The 15,725-nt window shown below is 54.9% G+C and overlaps 1 protein-coding gene across 4 annotated transcripts in view; it reads right to left on the reverse strand.

Annotated features, from left to right (window-relative positions):
* Nucleotides 1-15,725, reverse strand: part of LOC116952928 (glutamate receptor ionotropic, kainate 2) — a 99,468-nt gene that overhangs the window by 70,598 nt on the left and 13,145 nt on the right. For 3 of the 4 annotated variants that reach the window (XM_076074632.1, XM_076074630.1, XM_076074633.1), the window contains exon 3: nt 4,999-5,500. In XM_076074632.1, coding sequence (XP_075930747.1) covers nt 4,999-5,104 — 106 coding nt within the window. In that variant the 5' untranslated portion in view covers nt 5,105-5,500. Of the gene's footprint in view, nt 1-4,998; nt 5,501-9,799; nt 9,912-15,725 lie in introns of all 4 variants that reach the window. The other variant, XM_076074631.1, reaches the window with a different exon arrangement.

A 15,725-nucleotide genomic window follows, 5' to 3' on the forward strand; every position in this document is an offset into this window, starting at 1 on the left:
TCATCATCACCAGCACCACCACCATCGTCATCATCACCATCACCAGCACCACCACCATCATCACCATCACCAGCACCACCACCAAAGTCATCACTACCACCAGCACCACCACCACCATCGTCATCATCACCAGCACCACCACCATCATCATCACCACCAGCACCACCATCACCACCACCATCGTCATCACCACCAGCACCACCATCACCACCACCATCGTCGTCATCATCATCACCATGCCAACGCGTACGACGTGGCGGGGTGCGTCACAGTCACAGGCACGGCAGTGGGTGGGGTTCCACGCATCACCATAACGCTATGGGGCATGGGGAGCAGGGTGGGAGATGGGGGGCACGGACGTGCTATAGGACAGGGTGGAGCATGTGATGGAGACGGTGGGTAGGGATGGGAGATGGAGGGGGGGTTACGGGTAGCAGGGGTAGCAGGGGTGGGAGATGGGGGGAGCAGGAGGGGGAAACGGGGGGGAGGGGTAGGAGACGGAGGGAGACGGGGAGTAAGGATGGAGACGGGGGAAAGGTTTCTCGCCTCTGGGCTGCTGACTCGGTCCCCCGCCCCCCGTGCCCCGCCCCCCGCGCCCCGCCCCCCGCGCCCCGCCCCCCGTGTTTCACGAGCGACATTCACGTTAATTGAATCGGGCTCAGAGCAAAACGAGAATTGAGGCAATGCGACTCACAAAACACATAGTAAACAACAACACACAGAGTAAACAACACACACCAATACACACGACAAAACACAGAGTAAACAACGCACGTAAGTACACACAACAACACACAGAGTAAACAACAAAGTAAACAACACAGCCAAACACGCACGTAAACATATGATGATGTGGGTCATGCCGATGACCCACATCATCATGGCAACTCATAACACCGTCATCATCACCATCACCATGACACCTTCATCATCATCACCATGACACCATCATCATCACCATGACACCATCATCATCACCATGACACCATCATCATCATCACCATGCCACCGTTATCATCATCATTATCACCATGACACCATCATCATCACCATGACACCATCATCATCACCATGATACCATCATCATCATCACCATGACACCATCATCATCATCATCACCATGACACCATCATCATCACCATGCCACCCTTATCATCATCATTATCACAATGACACCATCATCATCACCAATGATACCATCATCATCACCATATCATCATCATCACCATGACACCGTCATCATCATTATCACCATGACACCATCATCACCATGACATCATCATCATCACCATGACATCATCATCATCATCACCATGACACCATCATCATCACCATGACACCGTCATCATCATCACCATGACACCATCATCATCATCACCATGACACCATCATCATCATCACCATGACACCATCATCACCATCACCACGACACCATCATCATCACCATGACACCGTCATCATCACCATCACCATGACACTATCATCATCATCACCATGACACCATCATCATCACCATGACACCATCATCAACATGATGATCCCCCCTCAGCCCTACCCCCCCGCTCAAGGTGACTCCGCTCCACGACCCCTGACCTTTCCCCCACCCCGACTCCCCTTGGTCCGATCCCCGTCTGTCCCCCACCACCCCCGCCCCGTGCTCGCTGAAGGTCGCGCCTCGTGGCGATGGCGAAGAATGCAAATTCCCCCCCCCCCCCCCGCGCGCGTTGTACTCGACGAACTTCTTAATTTTACGCGCGACTTCTCCGCTCCGAGCAGCGATCTCCACTCCCCCTCCTCCCCTGCCTCCCCCCCTCCCCCCATCTCCTTCCTTCCATCTCTCCCTCCACATCCCGCCTCTCTCCCCCTGCTCCAATCTCCCTCCCCCCTCCCATCTCCCACGCTCCTCCTCTCTCCTTCCCTCTCTCCATCTCCCTCTCCCTGCTCCCATCTCCGTCCCCCTTTTCCCCCGGTCCCATCTCCCTCTACCCCCTGCTTCCACCACATTCCCCGGTAGGAGTGTGGGTGTGTCTGTGTGCGGTAGGAGTGTGGGTGTGTGTGTGTGCGGTAGGAGTGTGGGGTGTGCGTGTGTGCGGTAGGAGTGTGGGGTGTGTGTGTGCGGTAGGAGTGTGGGTGTGTGTGTGCGGTAGGAGTGTGGGTGTGTGTGTGTGCGGTAGGAGTGTGGTGTGTGTGTGTGTGCGGTAGGAGTGTGGGGTGTGCGTGTGTGCGGTAGGAGTGTGGGTGTGTGTGTGTGCGGTAGGAGTGTAGGGTGTGTGTGTGCGGTAGGAGTATGAGGTGTGTGTGTGCGGTAGGAGTGTGGGTGTGTGTGTGCGGTGGGAGTGTGGGGTGTGTGTGTGTGTGTGCGGTGGGAGTGTGGTGTGTGTGTGTGCGGTAGGAGTGTGGGGTGTGTGTGTGTGCGGTAGGAGTGTGGTGCGTGTGTGTGCGGTAGGAGTGTGGTGCGTGTGTGTGCGGTAGGAGTGTGGGTGTGTGTGTGTGTGGGGTAGGAGTATGAGGTATGTGTGTGTGCGGTAGGAGTGTGGGGTGTGTGTGTGTGGTAGGAGTGTGTGTGTGTGCGGTAGGAGTGTTGTGCGTGTGTGTGCGGTGGGAGTATGAGGTGTGTGTGTGTGCGGTAGGAGTGTGGGGTGTGTGTGTGCGGTAGGAGTGTGGGGTGTGCGTGTGCGGTAGGAGTATGAGGTGTGTGTGTGTGCGGTAGGAGTGTGGGTGTGTGTGTGCGGTGGGAGTGTGGAGTGTGTGTGTGTGCGGTGGGAGTGTGGTGTGTGTGTGTGCGGTAGGAGTGTGGGGTGTGTGTGTGTGCGGTAGGAGTGTGGTGCGTGTGTGTGTGGTAGGAGTGTGTGTGTGTGTGTGCGGTAGGAGTATGAGGTATGTGTGTGTGCGGTAGGAGTGTGGGGTGTGTGTGTGCGGTAGGAGTGTGGGTGTGTGTACGGTAGGAGTGTGGTGCGTGTGTGTGCGGAGGGAGTGTGGGGTGTGTGTGTGCGGTAGGAGTGTGTGTGTGTGTGCGGTAGGAATGTGGGGTGTGTGTGTGCGGTAGGAGTGAGTGTGTGTGTGTGGTAGGAATGTGAATGTGTGTGCGGTAGGAGTATGAGGTGTGTGTGTGCTGTAGGAGTGTGGTGTGTGTGTGTGTGTGTGCGGTGGGAGTGTGGGGTGTGTATGTGTGCGGTGGGAGTGTGGTGTGTGTGTGCGGTCGGAGTGTGGGTGTGTGTGTGCGGTAGGAGTGTGGGGTGTGTGTGTGCGGTAGGAGTGAGTGTGTGTGTGTGCGGTAGGAGTGTGGGTGTGTGTGTGTGCGGTAGGAGTGTGGTGTGTGTGTGTGCGGTAGGAGTGTGTGTGTATGTGTGTGCGGTAGGAGTGTGGGTGTGTATGTGTGCTGTAGGAGTATGAGGGGTGTGTGTGCGGTAGGAGTGTGGTGTGTGTGTGTGCGGTAGGAGTGTGGGTGTGTGTGTGTGCGGTAGGAGTGTGGGTGTGTGTGTGTGTGTGTGCGGTAGGAGTATGAGGTGTGTGTGTGTGCGGTAGAAGTGTGGGGTGTGTGTGTGCGGTAGGAGTGTGGGTGTGTGTGTGCGGTAGGAGTGTGGTATGTGTGTGTGCGATGGGAGTGTGGGGTGTGTGTGTGTGCGGTAGGAGTGTGGGGTGTGTGTGTGTGCGGTAGGAGTGAGTGTGTGTGTTTGGTAGGAGTGTGGGGTGTGTGTGTGCGTTAATAGTGTGAGTGTGTGTGCGGTAGGAGTATGCGTGTGTGTGTGTGTGCGGTGGGAGTGTGGGGTGTGTGTGTGCGAGCGGTAGGAGTGTGTGCGCGCGCGTGGAGCGGTGGCGCACTGATTAGCGCACTGCGCTATGAATTCGGCGACTCTGGCAGTGGTGGCTGTGCACGTGGCCTGTAACCGCCACTGTGCAGGCAGCAGCATCAGCAGCGAGGATTGGTGGATGACACACAGATGGTGTTGTGAAACTCCCTTCGCGCGGGCATCGAGGGGGAGCCGTGCCCTGGCTCGCCAACAGAATACGGTACAGCTGAGCGTGGACTCCTGTCAGCTGTTCCCGTCGGTATGGGATCGAGCGTTGCCCCGTCACGCGTGCGGATTGTTCTCCGGGCGCTCCGGTTTCCTCCCACGTGCAGTACGAACACTCATTAAAATGGTAGAAAACATCTTAATATGTAGAGAACGCCAGAGCAATCGTTGTTGGTGCCCGCTCGCAGCCCTCCCAGTTTGGACTGTGGTTCCCGCTCAGCGACCGTGAGACTTACGCCTCTGTATCAAACTAATCGTGGGGATGATTCACTTTCAGACCCCCCACTGCCGCGCTCATGGCCAACATCACCATTGACGCATGTCTGAGCTTGCCCTGGGTCATCGCCTAGCTCGTGCTCAGCCATAAAGTAGTAATGTCCTGCGCTGTGTAAACATCGGTACTGGGAAGACAAAGGCGGTCAGTTGGGCGTGGTGCTCACCAAGCACCGAGTGTAGCGGTTAGCGCTACGCTGAGCTACGAACCCGGCGTTCCGAGTTCGATTCCCGCTCACGGCCAACACCGGTGGCGATTATCTGAACCGGTCCTGGGCCTCCCCTACGTCGACCCAGCCTCAAATTAGTACCTGGTGCGGTGCATACACCTCGCCACTAGGGAGACAAAGGCGGCCGGGCGTGGTGTTGGCCACCCACCTGTCTCTAACACACACCGGTTAGCGTACCGGCGAGCGTACTGGTGAGCGTACCGGTGAGTGTGGGTGAGCATACCGGTGAGTGTACCAGTGAGTGTACCGGTGAGCGTACCGGTGAGCGTACCGGTGAGTGTGGGTGAGCATACCGGTGAGTGTACCAGTGAGTGTACCGGTGAGTGTACCGGTGAGCGTACCGGTGAGTGTGGGTGAGCATACCGGTGAGCGTACCGGTGAGTGTACCGGTGAGCGTACCGGTGAGCGTACCGGTGAGTGTACCGGTGAGTGTACCGGTGAGTGTACCGGTGAGTGTACCGGTGAGTGTCACTGCTCACCCAGGCGGAGTACTTGAGGCATGGCGTGCGCGACCCCGAGGCACAGGAGGCAGAGAGCGGCGCGGGGGTGGAGGGGGGGTCGCGTGTTGGGACGGGGGGGGCTCATCTTCACGTGTCCCTCCTCCTCCTCCTCCTCCTCCTCCTCCTCAACCTCCTCAACCTCTTCACCCCTCGCTTCCTCACTCACTCCATCTCGCCACTCGCTGCTGACACGCCGAGGCAGCCACCGATGTAATAATCCTCAGCGACCCTTGCTCAGGGCCGTCACATCGCCACCATCGCCCGAGACTACCTCGTCGTCTCCATCACCTCCGTCCTCACGGTGCCGGCGGAACGGTGAATAATAATCCGGTGTTGTGGGGGGGCCTGCCTGGGGCTGTGGGTTGGCGTGGAGAGGCTGGTATTAGTCTTTAAATCCGAGATGATTGGGGGGGGGGCTAGGGAGTGCCCCCCCACCGCCTGTCCCTCCTCGTCCTCCTCCTCCTCCCCACCGCGGTTCTCGCTGCGAGACAACACAGGGACAAGTCAGCGACGCCGTGGAGTAGGAGGGGTACGTGGGGGGGGGGGGGGGGGGTACGTGGTGGGGGGGAGGGGGTACATGGGGCAGGGGGGAAAGGGTACGTGGTGGGAGGGGGGGGAGGTACGTAGTGGTGGTGGGGGGGTACGTGGGGCAGGGGGGGGTTACGTGGTGGGAGGTGGGGGAGGAGATGGCTCCCCCTGTCTCCCTCCCCCTGTCTCCCTCCCCCTGCTTCCCTCCCCCTGTCTCCCTCCCCCTGTCTTCCTCCCCCTGTCTCCCTCCCGCACCGCCCGTAATTTGTGTCCGAGTCAGCGCCGCTCACTCACCACAACAACCATCATCACCACGTCCACTCGGCCGATACCTACTCCCTCGCTCGCTCGCTCACTCACCACTCCACTCACCACTAACTCGCCCAATGCACCCCCCCCACCCACCGCTTACCCCGACCACTCACCTCGCCCTCACGACACTTCACTCACCCCTTCCGCCACCACTCAACTCACCATACACTCACCCAAAAACTCACCTCCATAAACACCCCACTCACTCCACACCCACCTAACCACTCCACTCGCATTGCGTCAACCACTGCGCCAACACTCCACACAAAGACAAAGATCCCCCGTGTCGCCTTTAGCGGACTGCTATGGCACGGGCTATTAGCGAGTAGCACCTATTAAGCACACAAAAACCCACACACACAGACATACACACAGACATACACACAGACATACACACAAACACACACAGACATACATACATACAAACACACACACAGATACACACAGACATACACAAACACACAGACATACACACAGACATACATACAAATACACAGATACACACAGACATACACACAAACACACAGACATACACACAAACACACACAGATACACACAGACATACACACAAACACACAGACATACACACAAACACACACAGACATACACACAGACATACATAGACATACACACAGCACACATAGACATACACACAAACACACATAGACAAACACACAGACACACACAGATACACACAAACACACACAGACATACACACAGACATACATAGACATACACACAAACACACAGACATACACACAAACACACGTAGACATACACACAAACACACACAGACACACACACAAACACACATAGACAAACACACAGACACACACACAGATACACACAAACACACACAGACACACACACAAACACACATAGACAAACACACAGACACACACACAGATACACACAAACACACACAGATATACACACAGACATACATAGACATACACACAAACACACATAGACATAGACATACACACAAACACACATAGACAAACACACAGACACACAGATACACACAAACACACAGAGACATACACACAGACATACATAGACATACACACAAACACACATAGACATACACAGAAACACACAGATAAACACAACACACAGACAGACACACAAACACACACAGACATACGCACAAACAAAAACACACACAGATACGCACAAACACACAGACAGATACACAAAAACTCAGACTGACACACAAACACACAGACATACACAAAAACATACACAAACACAGACATACACAAAAACCCCACACACATATACGCACCTCCGATTAGCACGGTTGGCTACGTACGGTGGCAAAGAAGTTCAACATACGCACAGACACACAAACACATGTACATACACACAAAGACACAGACATACACACAAAGACACAGACATACACACAAAGACACAGACACACACACAAAGACACAGACATACACACAAAGACACATACATACACACAAAGACACACACGCACACACAAAGACACAGACATACACACAAAGACACAGACATACACACAAAGACACAGACACACACACAAAGACACAGACATACACACAAAGACACAGACACACACACAAAGACACAGACATACACACAAAGACACAGACATACACACAAAGAAGTTGGGGGCCGGGGGGGGTGATGAAAGGTCAAAGGGGATGGCAGGGGATGAGGTGGGATGGGAGGGAGAGGGGATGAGGTGGGATGGAAGGGAGAGGGGTGGGTGATGAGAGGGAACGAGAGGGAGGGGGAATGCAAGGGGAGGGAGGAATCACGGGAGGGAGGGAGGGAGTCTGGGGGAGAGAGAATGAGAGAGGGGAGAGAGAGCGCGGTGCAGTAAATTGATTTTTTCCGAGGTTTTTTTGTTAAATTCGCGAGGGCTGAGAACGCGAGACTTAGCCCCCCCCCCGTCTCCGCTACCCCTCCCCCCTAAACAGCCCCCACCCCCTACCGCTTACCCCCCCCCCCCCCCCAGTGCAAACGCACAATGCAAATATAAACACAGTCACACTACAGCATGTAGACACACACATACACGCGGTACGTCAATATACACTCAAATACAAAGACCGCCCCTATAGCCTTGACAGTCTTAAAGGGGCAAGTGCTGTTAGGGAGCACCTATAAAGGTGTCGGCACGACACACGAGGGGGTGGGTGGCCAGCACCACGCCCGGCCGTCTTTGTCTCCCTAGTGGCGATGTTTACTATACACTGCATCAGGCACTCATTTGACGCTGATTTGACCTAGGGGGAGGCCTAGGACCGATTCAGATAACTGGCACCGGTGTTGGCCCTGAGTGGGAATCGAACCCGGGTAGCGCTAACTACTACACTACACACACGTGTACACATAGACACGCACGCGCGCACACGCACGTGTACACATACACACGCACGTGTATACATGCACACACCCACGCACGTGTACACACACGCACGCGCACACACGCACGCACGTGCACACACACACGTGTATACACACGCACGTGTACACACACGCACGGCTTTCGTATGGGAGCAGGGGGGAGGTGGTGGTTGTGGTTGTATTTGTCGCAGGTTAGACGTTACGAGATTAATTTGAGTCTCGCTTGGGGGGAGAGAGGGGGGGGGGCACGGTGGGGGATGGGGGGGAGGCAGTGGGGGAGGGGCTGTAAAAAAAAGGTGGAGGGGGTGGGTGGGGGGACATGGCGTGGAGGGAAAGGGGGGTGGGCACCCCAGGGGGTCTCTAATCCACTCTGCCACTGCTCATTATTAATACGCGGACTCGCGCACGCGCCCGGAGGGAGGGGGGCTGGGGGGGAGGGGAGGAAGGGGAGGGGGGGATACGGGGAGGGGGGGACGGAGCTGCTCCCGGCTCACAATATCGATGTTCTTAAAATAAATAAACATCCAGCATCCAACACCATCCAGAACTACCCGGCACTACCCCAACAAGTCGTAATGAAAAAAGTGAAACAGAAAATCATAACAGAATTAATCAAAAACAGAGAGAGATGGTTTTGGTGGGGGAGAGAGAAAGAGAGAGAGGGGGAGAAGTGAGAGATGGAGGAGAGAGGGAGGGAGGGAGGGAGACTCACACATCGACAGCAGAGAGGGAGAGAGACGGCGCAGATGAAGGAATGAATCAGAGAGAGAGAGAGAATCAGATCCGCATTTCACACATCACGCACACACGCACAAAGGCAAAGATCCCCCGTGTAGGCTTTAACACACTGTTGGGACAAGCGCTGTTAGCGCGCACCTATTAAGAACGACGACGGCACACGAAGGGGGTGGGGGGGGGGGGGGTGTCGCTCAGAGCCACACTCGGCCTCCTTTGTCTCTCGCCCCGGTGCCGCACGAGGAACTCACTTACGGCCGAGCCAACCTAGGGGAGTCCCACGAGCGGGGTCATCGACTGACGTTGAGCGTTAGAACTCGGCTCGGTAGGCAAGGGGGTACCGGTAAATGGTAGAAGGGGTTTGGGGAAAAGGGTATTGAGGAGGGAGGGGTTAAGGTAAGAGGGTGGAGGTTCTAGGGGCTGGTAAGGCGCGAGGCGAGGGGGGTCAGCTGAGGGGACGTGGGGTCGGATAATCGGCTGATCCTCTTAGTGGCGAGGCGCGAGATGAGAGGAGCTCTGCGTATCGGCGCTGGGGAAGAGATCGCCAGATTTGGGGTGGAGAAAGCGGCACGGGTGGTGTATGGTGGTGGTGGGGGGGGGGGCAGGGAGTGGAGTGGGGAGTGGAGTGGGGGGGGGGGAGACTCGAAGACAAAGATCCCCCCGTGTAGCATCCACAGACTATTGGGGGAAGTTGTTGCTATTCGGGCGCCTATGACTGGCTGTATGGCCAATACCATGCCCGGTCACCTTTGTCTCCCAAGCGCTTATTTTTTTTTTTTTACACAGCGCACCAGGTACTCATTTAACTGCTGAGTCGACCTACCGGAGGCCCAGGACAGGTTCAGATAATCGTCACTGGTGCTGGCCGTGAGCGGGAATCGAACTCGGGTCGCCAGGTTCGTAGCGCAGCGCGCTGACCGCGACACTCCCGCTCCCTAAAACAAACAAAGATCCCCCGTGTAGCCTTAACAGATTGTAGGGGTAAGTGCTGTTAGCGAGCACCTATAAAGCCGGTACGGCACACGAGGGGGTGGGTGGCCAGCACCACGCCCGACTGCCTTTGTCTCCCCAGTGGCGATGTTTACACACCGCACCAGGTACTCATTTGAGGCTCAGTCGACCTAGGGGAGACCCAGGACCCGTTCAGATAATCGTCACTGGTGTTGGCCGTGAGCGGGAATCAAACTCGATTCACCAGGTTCGTAGCGCAGCACAGCGAACCGCTACACTACCACTCCTCCCACACACACATATATACATACTAACATACATACACACATATACATATACTCACGCAGACAAAGATCCCTCAGATAGCCTTAACATACTTTTGTGGCAAGTGCTGTTAGCGAGCACCTATATACTCACACACATATATACAGTACACACATGCACATATATACATACTCACACGTGTAGACACATACACACATTTAAATGCTGTCTTGGGAATCCCCTATGTCGTCTCAGCCTCAAAGTAGTACCCGATGCGGTGTTTAATCATCGCCGGATGTGTTTGCTGACCACCCACCCCCTCGTGTGCCGTGCCGGCCTTTATAGGTGCTCGCTAACAGCACTTTCCCTACCAGTCTGTTAAGGCTATACGGGGGATCTTTATATACACATACAGACACAGACTCTATTTAATGTCACGCTCTCATCTCGTCTGTCTGTCGCTCTCTCTTCTCGTCTCTCTCTCCCTACTCGCTCTCCCTCCCTTCCTACTTTCCATTCTATCTGCAAACTCTTCCCTCGTCTCCTCTCTTTGTATTTGGCTCTCTCTCTCTCCCCCCTCTCTCTCTCTCCCCTCCCCCCTCTCTCTCTCCTCTCCCCCCTCTCTCACTCTCCTCCCGTCTCTCAGTCGTCTCTCGCCTCTGATCGCATCAGCAGCATCATCAGCACGAGCCTCACCGTGTCCGCCCGCGCCTTTCCAATTCTCTTTCACTCTCTCTCGACATCTGTCTCTCCAATTCCTCTCTTCTCTCGCTCTGTCTCTCCAATTCCTCTCTTCTCGTCTCTGGTGACAGCAGCAGCAGCATCGCCATCATCATCATCACCACCACCACCACCATCTCACCCACTCCCTCCACTCCCCCGCATTTCTTCAATTCCTTTCTTCTGTCTCTGTCTCTCTCTCCCACTCTTCCACTCTCTCTCGCTCTCTCTCTCTCTAATTCATCTTTTCTAGTCTCTGGCGACAGTCGTAGCAGCAGCAGCAGCATCATCAGCGCGAGTCTCCACGTCTCTCTGTCTCCCCGAGCGTTCGACTCGCGGCTAATGATCACGCGAGCGCTGGCAGTCCCCCCCCGCCTGTCCCGCTCGTTACGCGGCCGCGAGCCGGATGAGGCTGTCTGTCCCGGCAGCTCGAATTCAATAATCTCGGAGAGGCGCGCTCCACCGTGTTTAATTTCACACGGCAATATATATTTATGATTGTCATAGTTCACATATACGCACATATATACACACGCACATACACACACACGCACACGTGTGTGTATATGTGCGTGTGTGTGAGCAACGGTGGAGCGGTTAGCGCGCCGCGCTACGAACCCGGCGACCCGAGTTCGATTCCCGTTCACGGCCAACATCGGTGACGATTATTTGAACCGGTACCTGGGCATCCCCTAGGTCGACTCAGCCTCAAATGAGTACCTGGTGGCAGTGTGTAAATATCGCCACTCGGAAGACAAAGGCGGCCGGGCGTGGTGCTGGACACCCACCCCCTCGTGTGCTGTGCCTGCTTTCATGTGTTCTCTAACAGCACTTGGCCCAACAGCTCGTTAAGGCTATACGGGGGATCTTTGTCTTTTTTGTGCCTGCCTGTGTGTGTATAACAATTCGACACATCATAACACTTTGTGTGGCCCTTAAGTGAACCGTGTTTATATATAAAAATAGGCGACGTTTCGGGCAACGGCCCTCTTCGTAACACAAACACAGAGAGAGTGCATATTGGGGATCGCGGATGACGATGAGAGTTGGGGACGGCACGTGCTTACAACGTGGGGTGGCCCGGTATGTGTATCACATGTTGACCACTGCGCCACCGCTCCGCACAGACAAAGATCCCCCGTATAGCCTTAACAAACTGTTGGGGCAAGTGCTGTTAGCGAGTAGCGCCTATGCAGGCAGGCACGGCACACGAGGGGGTGGGTGGCCAGCACCGAGCCCGGCCGCCTTTGTCTCCCCCAGTGGTGACGTTTACACGCCGCACCAGGTGGTCATTTGAAGCTGAGTCGACCTAGGGGAGGCCCAGGACCTCTTCAGAACATCATCGTTGGTGTCAGCCTTGAGCGGGAACCGAACTCAGGTGGCCGGGTTCGTAGTAAAGCGTGCTACCATCTGCGCTACTGCTTCCATCGAGTGTGATCTTATTCCGGTGAGTTTCTATACGGTATATATAGCGACAGTTTATATTACACTGTCGAGATCTGCGGGTCGCGGGTCACATACACTGTCGGCACTGCAGACTGTCTTGATGCGGCTGAAGGGACTGCCGGAGTCGGAGAGGTGCAGGGAGAGCGCGAGAGAGTTCGGGAGAGTTCTCCACGGTTCGTCTCTCTCTCTTTGACAGCCATCGATTTGGAGGAGGAGGGTGCAGATGTGATTGCCCAAAGGTTTTTTTTTTGTACGGCGGAGAGACGGGGAGACTCTTGGAAGACGGGAGACGCGGGTAGACGCGGAGACACGGGGAGACGCGGAGAGACGGAGAGACGCGGAGAGACGGGGAGATACGGGGACACGGGAGACGTAGAGAGACGCGGAGAGACGGGGAGATACGGGGACACGGGAGACGTGGAGAGACGGGGAGACAATGGGAGACTGGAGACACGGGAGCCACTGGGAGACGGGAGAGAGACACGACTGGAGACGAGACGGAGAGACACGGCAAAGGCGCGGAGACACGGATACAAAATGAAACGCGGAGAGCTACGACGAGAGGAGATGCACGGGAGAGACGGTGCGTGGCGATGTGGTGCACGGCAGAGCGGGAGACACGGGGAGGTGGTGAGAGCGGGAGTCGGGAAATACGGGGAGACAGTCGACACAGGGGGAACAGACACGCGGAACGGGGAGGGACGGAGTGATGAGACGGGAGACACGCGGAGAATAGAGACACGGGGAGAATAGACACGGGATTATTGGAGACACGGGAATATTGGGGACACGGGGAGAATAGAGACACGGGATTATTGGAGACACGGGGAGAGTAGAGACACGGGAATATTGGAGACACGGGGAGAATAGAGACACGGGAATATTGGAGACACGGGGAGAGTAGAGACACGGGAATATTGGAGACACGGGGAGAGTAGAGACACGGGAATATTGGAGACACGGGGAGAGTAGAGACACGGGAATATTGGAGACACGGGGATAGTAGAGACACGGGAATATTGGAGAAACGGGGAGAGTAGAGACACGGGAATATTGGAGACACGGGAATATTGGAGACACGGGAATATTGGAGACACGGGGAGAATAGAGACACGGGAATATTGGAGACACGGGGAGAGTAGACACACGGGAATATTGGAGACACGAGGAGAATAGAGACACGGGAATATTGGAGACACGAGCAGAGTAGAGACATGGGAATATTGGAGACACGCGAAGAATAAAGACACGGGGAGAATAGAGACACGGGAATATTGGAGACACGAGGATAGTAGAGACGCGGGAATATTGGAGACACGGGGAAAGTAGAGACACGGGAATATTGGAGACACGAGGAGAGTAGAGACACGGGAATATTGGAGACACGGGGAGAGTAGAGACACGGGAATATTGGAGACACGGGGAGAGTAGAGACACGGGAATATTTGAGACACGGGAATATTGGAGACACGGGAATATTGGAGACACGGGGAGAGTAGAGACACGGAAATATTGGAGACACGAGGAGAATAGAGACACGGGAATATTGGAGACACGAGGAGAGTAGAGACACGGGAATATTGGAGACACGCGGAGAATAGAGACACGGGGATAATAGAGACACGGGGATATTGGAGACATGAGGAGAATAGAGACACGGGAATATTGGAGACACGCGGAGAATAGAGACACGGGAATATTGGAGACATTGGGAGAATAGAGACACGGGAATATTGGAGACACAGGGATAGTAGAGACACGGGAATATTGGAGAAACGGGGAGAGTAGAGACACGAGAATATTGGAGACACGGGAATATTGGAGACACGGGGAGAATAGAGACACGGGAATATTGGAGACACGGGGAGAGTAGACACACGGGAATATTGGAGACACGAGGAGAATAGAGACACGGGAATATTGGAGACACGAGGAGAGTAGAGACACGGGAATATTGGAGACACGAGGAGAGTAGAGACACGGGAATATTGGAGACACGCGGAGAATAGAGACACGGGAATATTGGAGACACGGGGAGAATAGAGACACGGGAATATTGGAGACACAAGAATAGAGACACGGGAATATTGGAGACACGGGGAGAATGACGAGAAGCGGAATAGACGGGAGATGGGGAGACAACGTGAAAACTGGAGACGTGGAGAGACGAAAACAAATGAGGGGTGGTGATGGTGGTGGGGGGAGATGCGGATAGCGAGAGATGCACGGAGAGTCGATGCCTGGGGTCGCCTCCCCACGCGCGCCCGGGGGCGGGAGACGAGGCGACGAGTCGCGTTGACCGCCCCGAGCCACGCGAGCGTGAGATTGGGGGTCCAGTGTAAAAGTTTTATGACCGGGGACACAAAGGCGGCCGGTCGTGGTACTGGACCACACCGCCCTCTCTGCCTTCTTCACGGGCGCTCGCGAACCACACTTGTTACCCAAAAAGTCTGTAAGGCTATATGGAGGATATTTGTATTTGTCGAATGGGTGTATGTGTGTGTGTATGTGTGTGTGTATGTGTGTATGTGTGTGTATGTGTGTGTGTATGTGTGTGTTTATGTGTGTATGTGTGTGTGTGTATGTGTGTGTGTATGTGTGTATGTGTGTATGTGTGTGTGTGTATGTGTGTGTATGTGTGTGTGTATGTGTGTGTTTATGTGTGTATGTGTGTGTGTATGTGTGTGTGTATGTGTGTGTATGTGTGTATGTGTGTGTATGTGTGTGTGTATGTGTGTGTGTGTATGTGTGTGTGTATGTGTGTGTGTATGTGTGTGTGTATATGTGTGTGTATGTATGTGTGTATGTGTGTGTATGTGTGTGTATGTGTGTGTATGTATGTGTGTATGTATGTGTATTTGTATATATATGGCAGTAGTGTAGCGTTTAGCGCGCTGCGCTATGAACCAGGTGACCCAGGTTCGATTCACGCTCACGGCCAACACCAACAGTGACGATTATCTGAACCGGTTCTGGGCCTCCCCTAGGTAGACTCAGCCTGAAATGACTACCTGGTGCGTTGTGTAAACATCGCCACTGGGGAGACAAAGGCGGCCGGGCGTGGTGCTGGCCACCCACCCCCTCGTGTGCCGTTCTGGCCTTCATCGGTGCTCGCTAACAGCACTTGCCCCAAAAGTCTGTTAAGGCTATACGGGGGATCTTTGTCTTTGTTGTATGGCCAACACCGGCTGCGATTAATTATCTGAGTCGGCCGTGGCCTTCCTTAGGTCGACTCAGCCTCAAATGAGCACCTGGTCCAATGTGTAAAACAGCAGCACTAGAGAGACAAAGGCGGCTGGGCGTGGTGTTGTCCCCACGCCTCCCCTCCCTCGTGTGTCGTATCGTCCTTCAGAGGTGCTGCTCGCGGA

Source organism: Petromyzon marinus, chromosome 49 (genome assembly GCF_048934315.1).
Source record: "Petromyzon marinus isolate PM22_M1 ecotype Great Lakes invasive population chromosome 49, UKy_Petmar_22M1.pri1.0, whole genome shotgun sequence".
Classification (NCBI taxonomy): domain Eukaryota; kingdom Metazoa; phylum Chordata; class Hyperoartia; order Petromyzontiformes; family Petromyzontidae; genus Petromyzon; species Petromyzon marinus.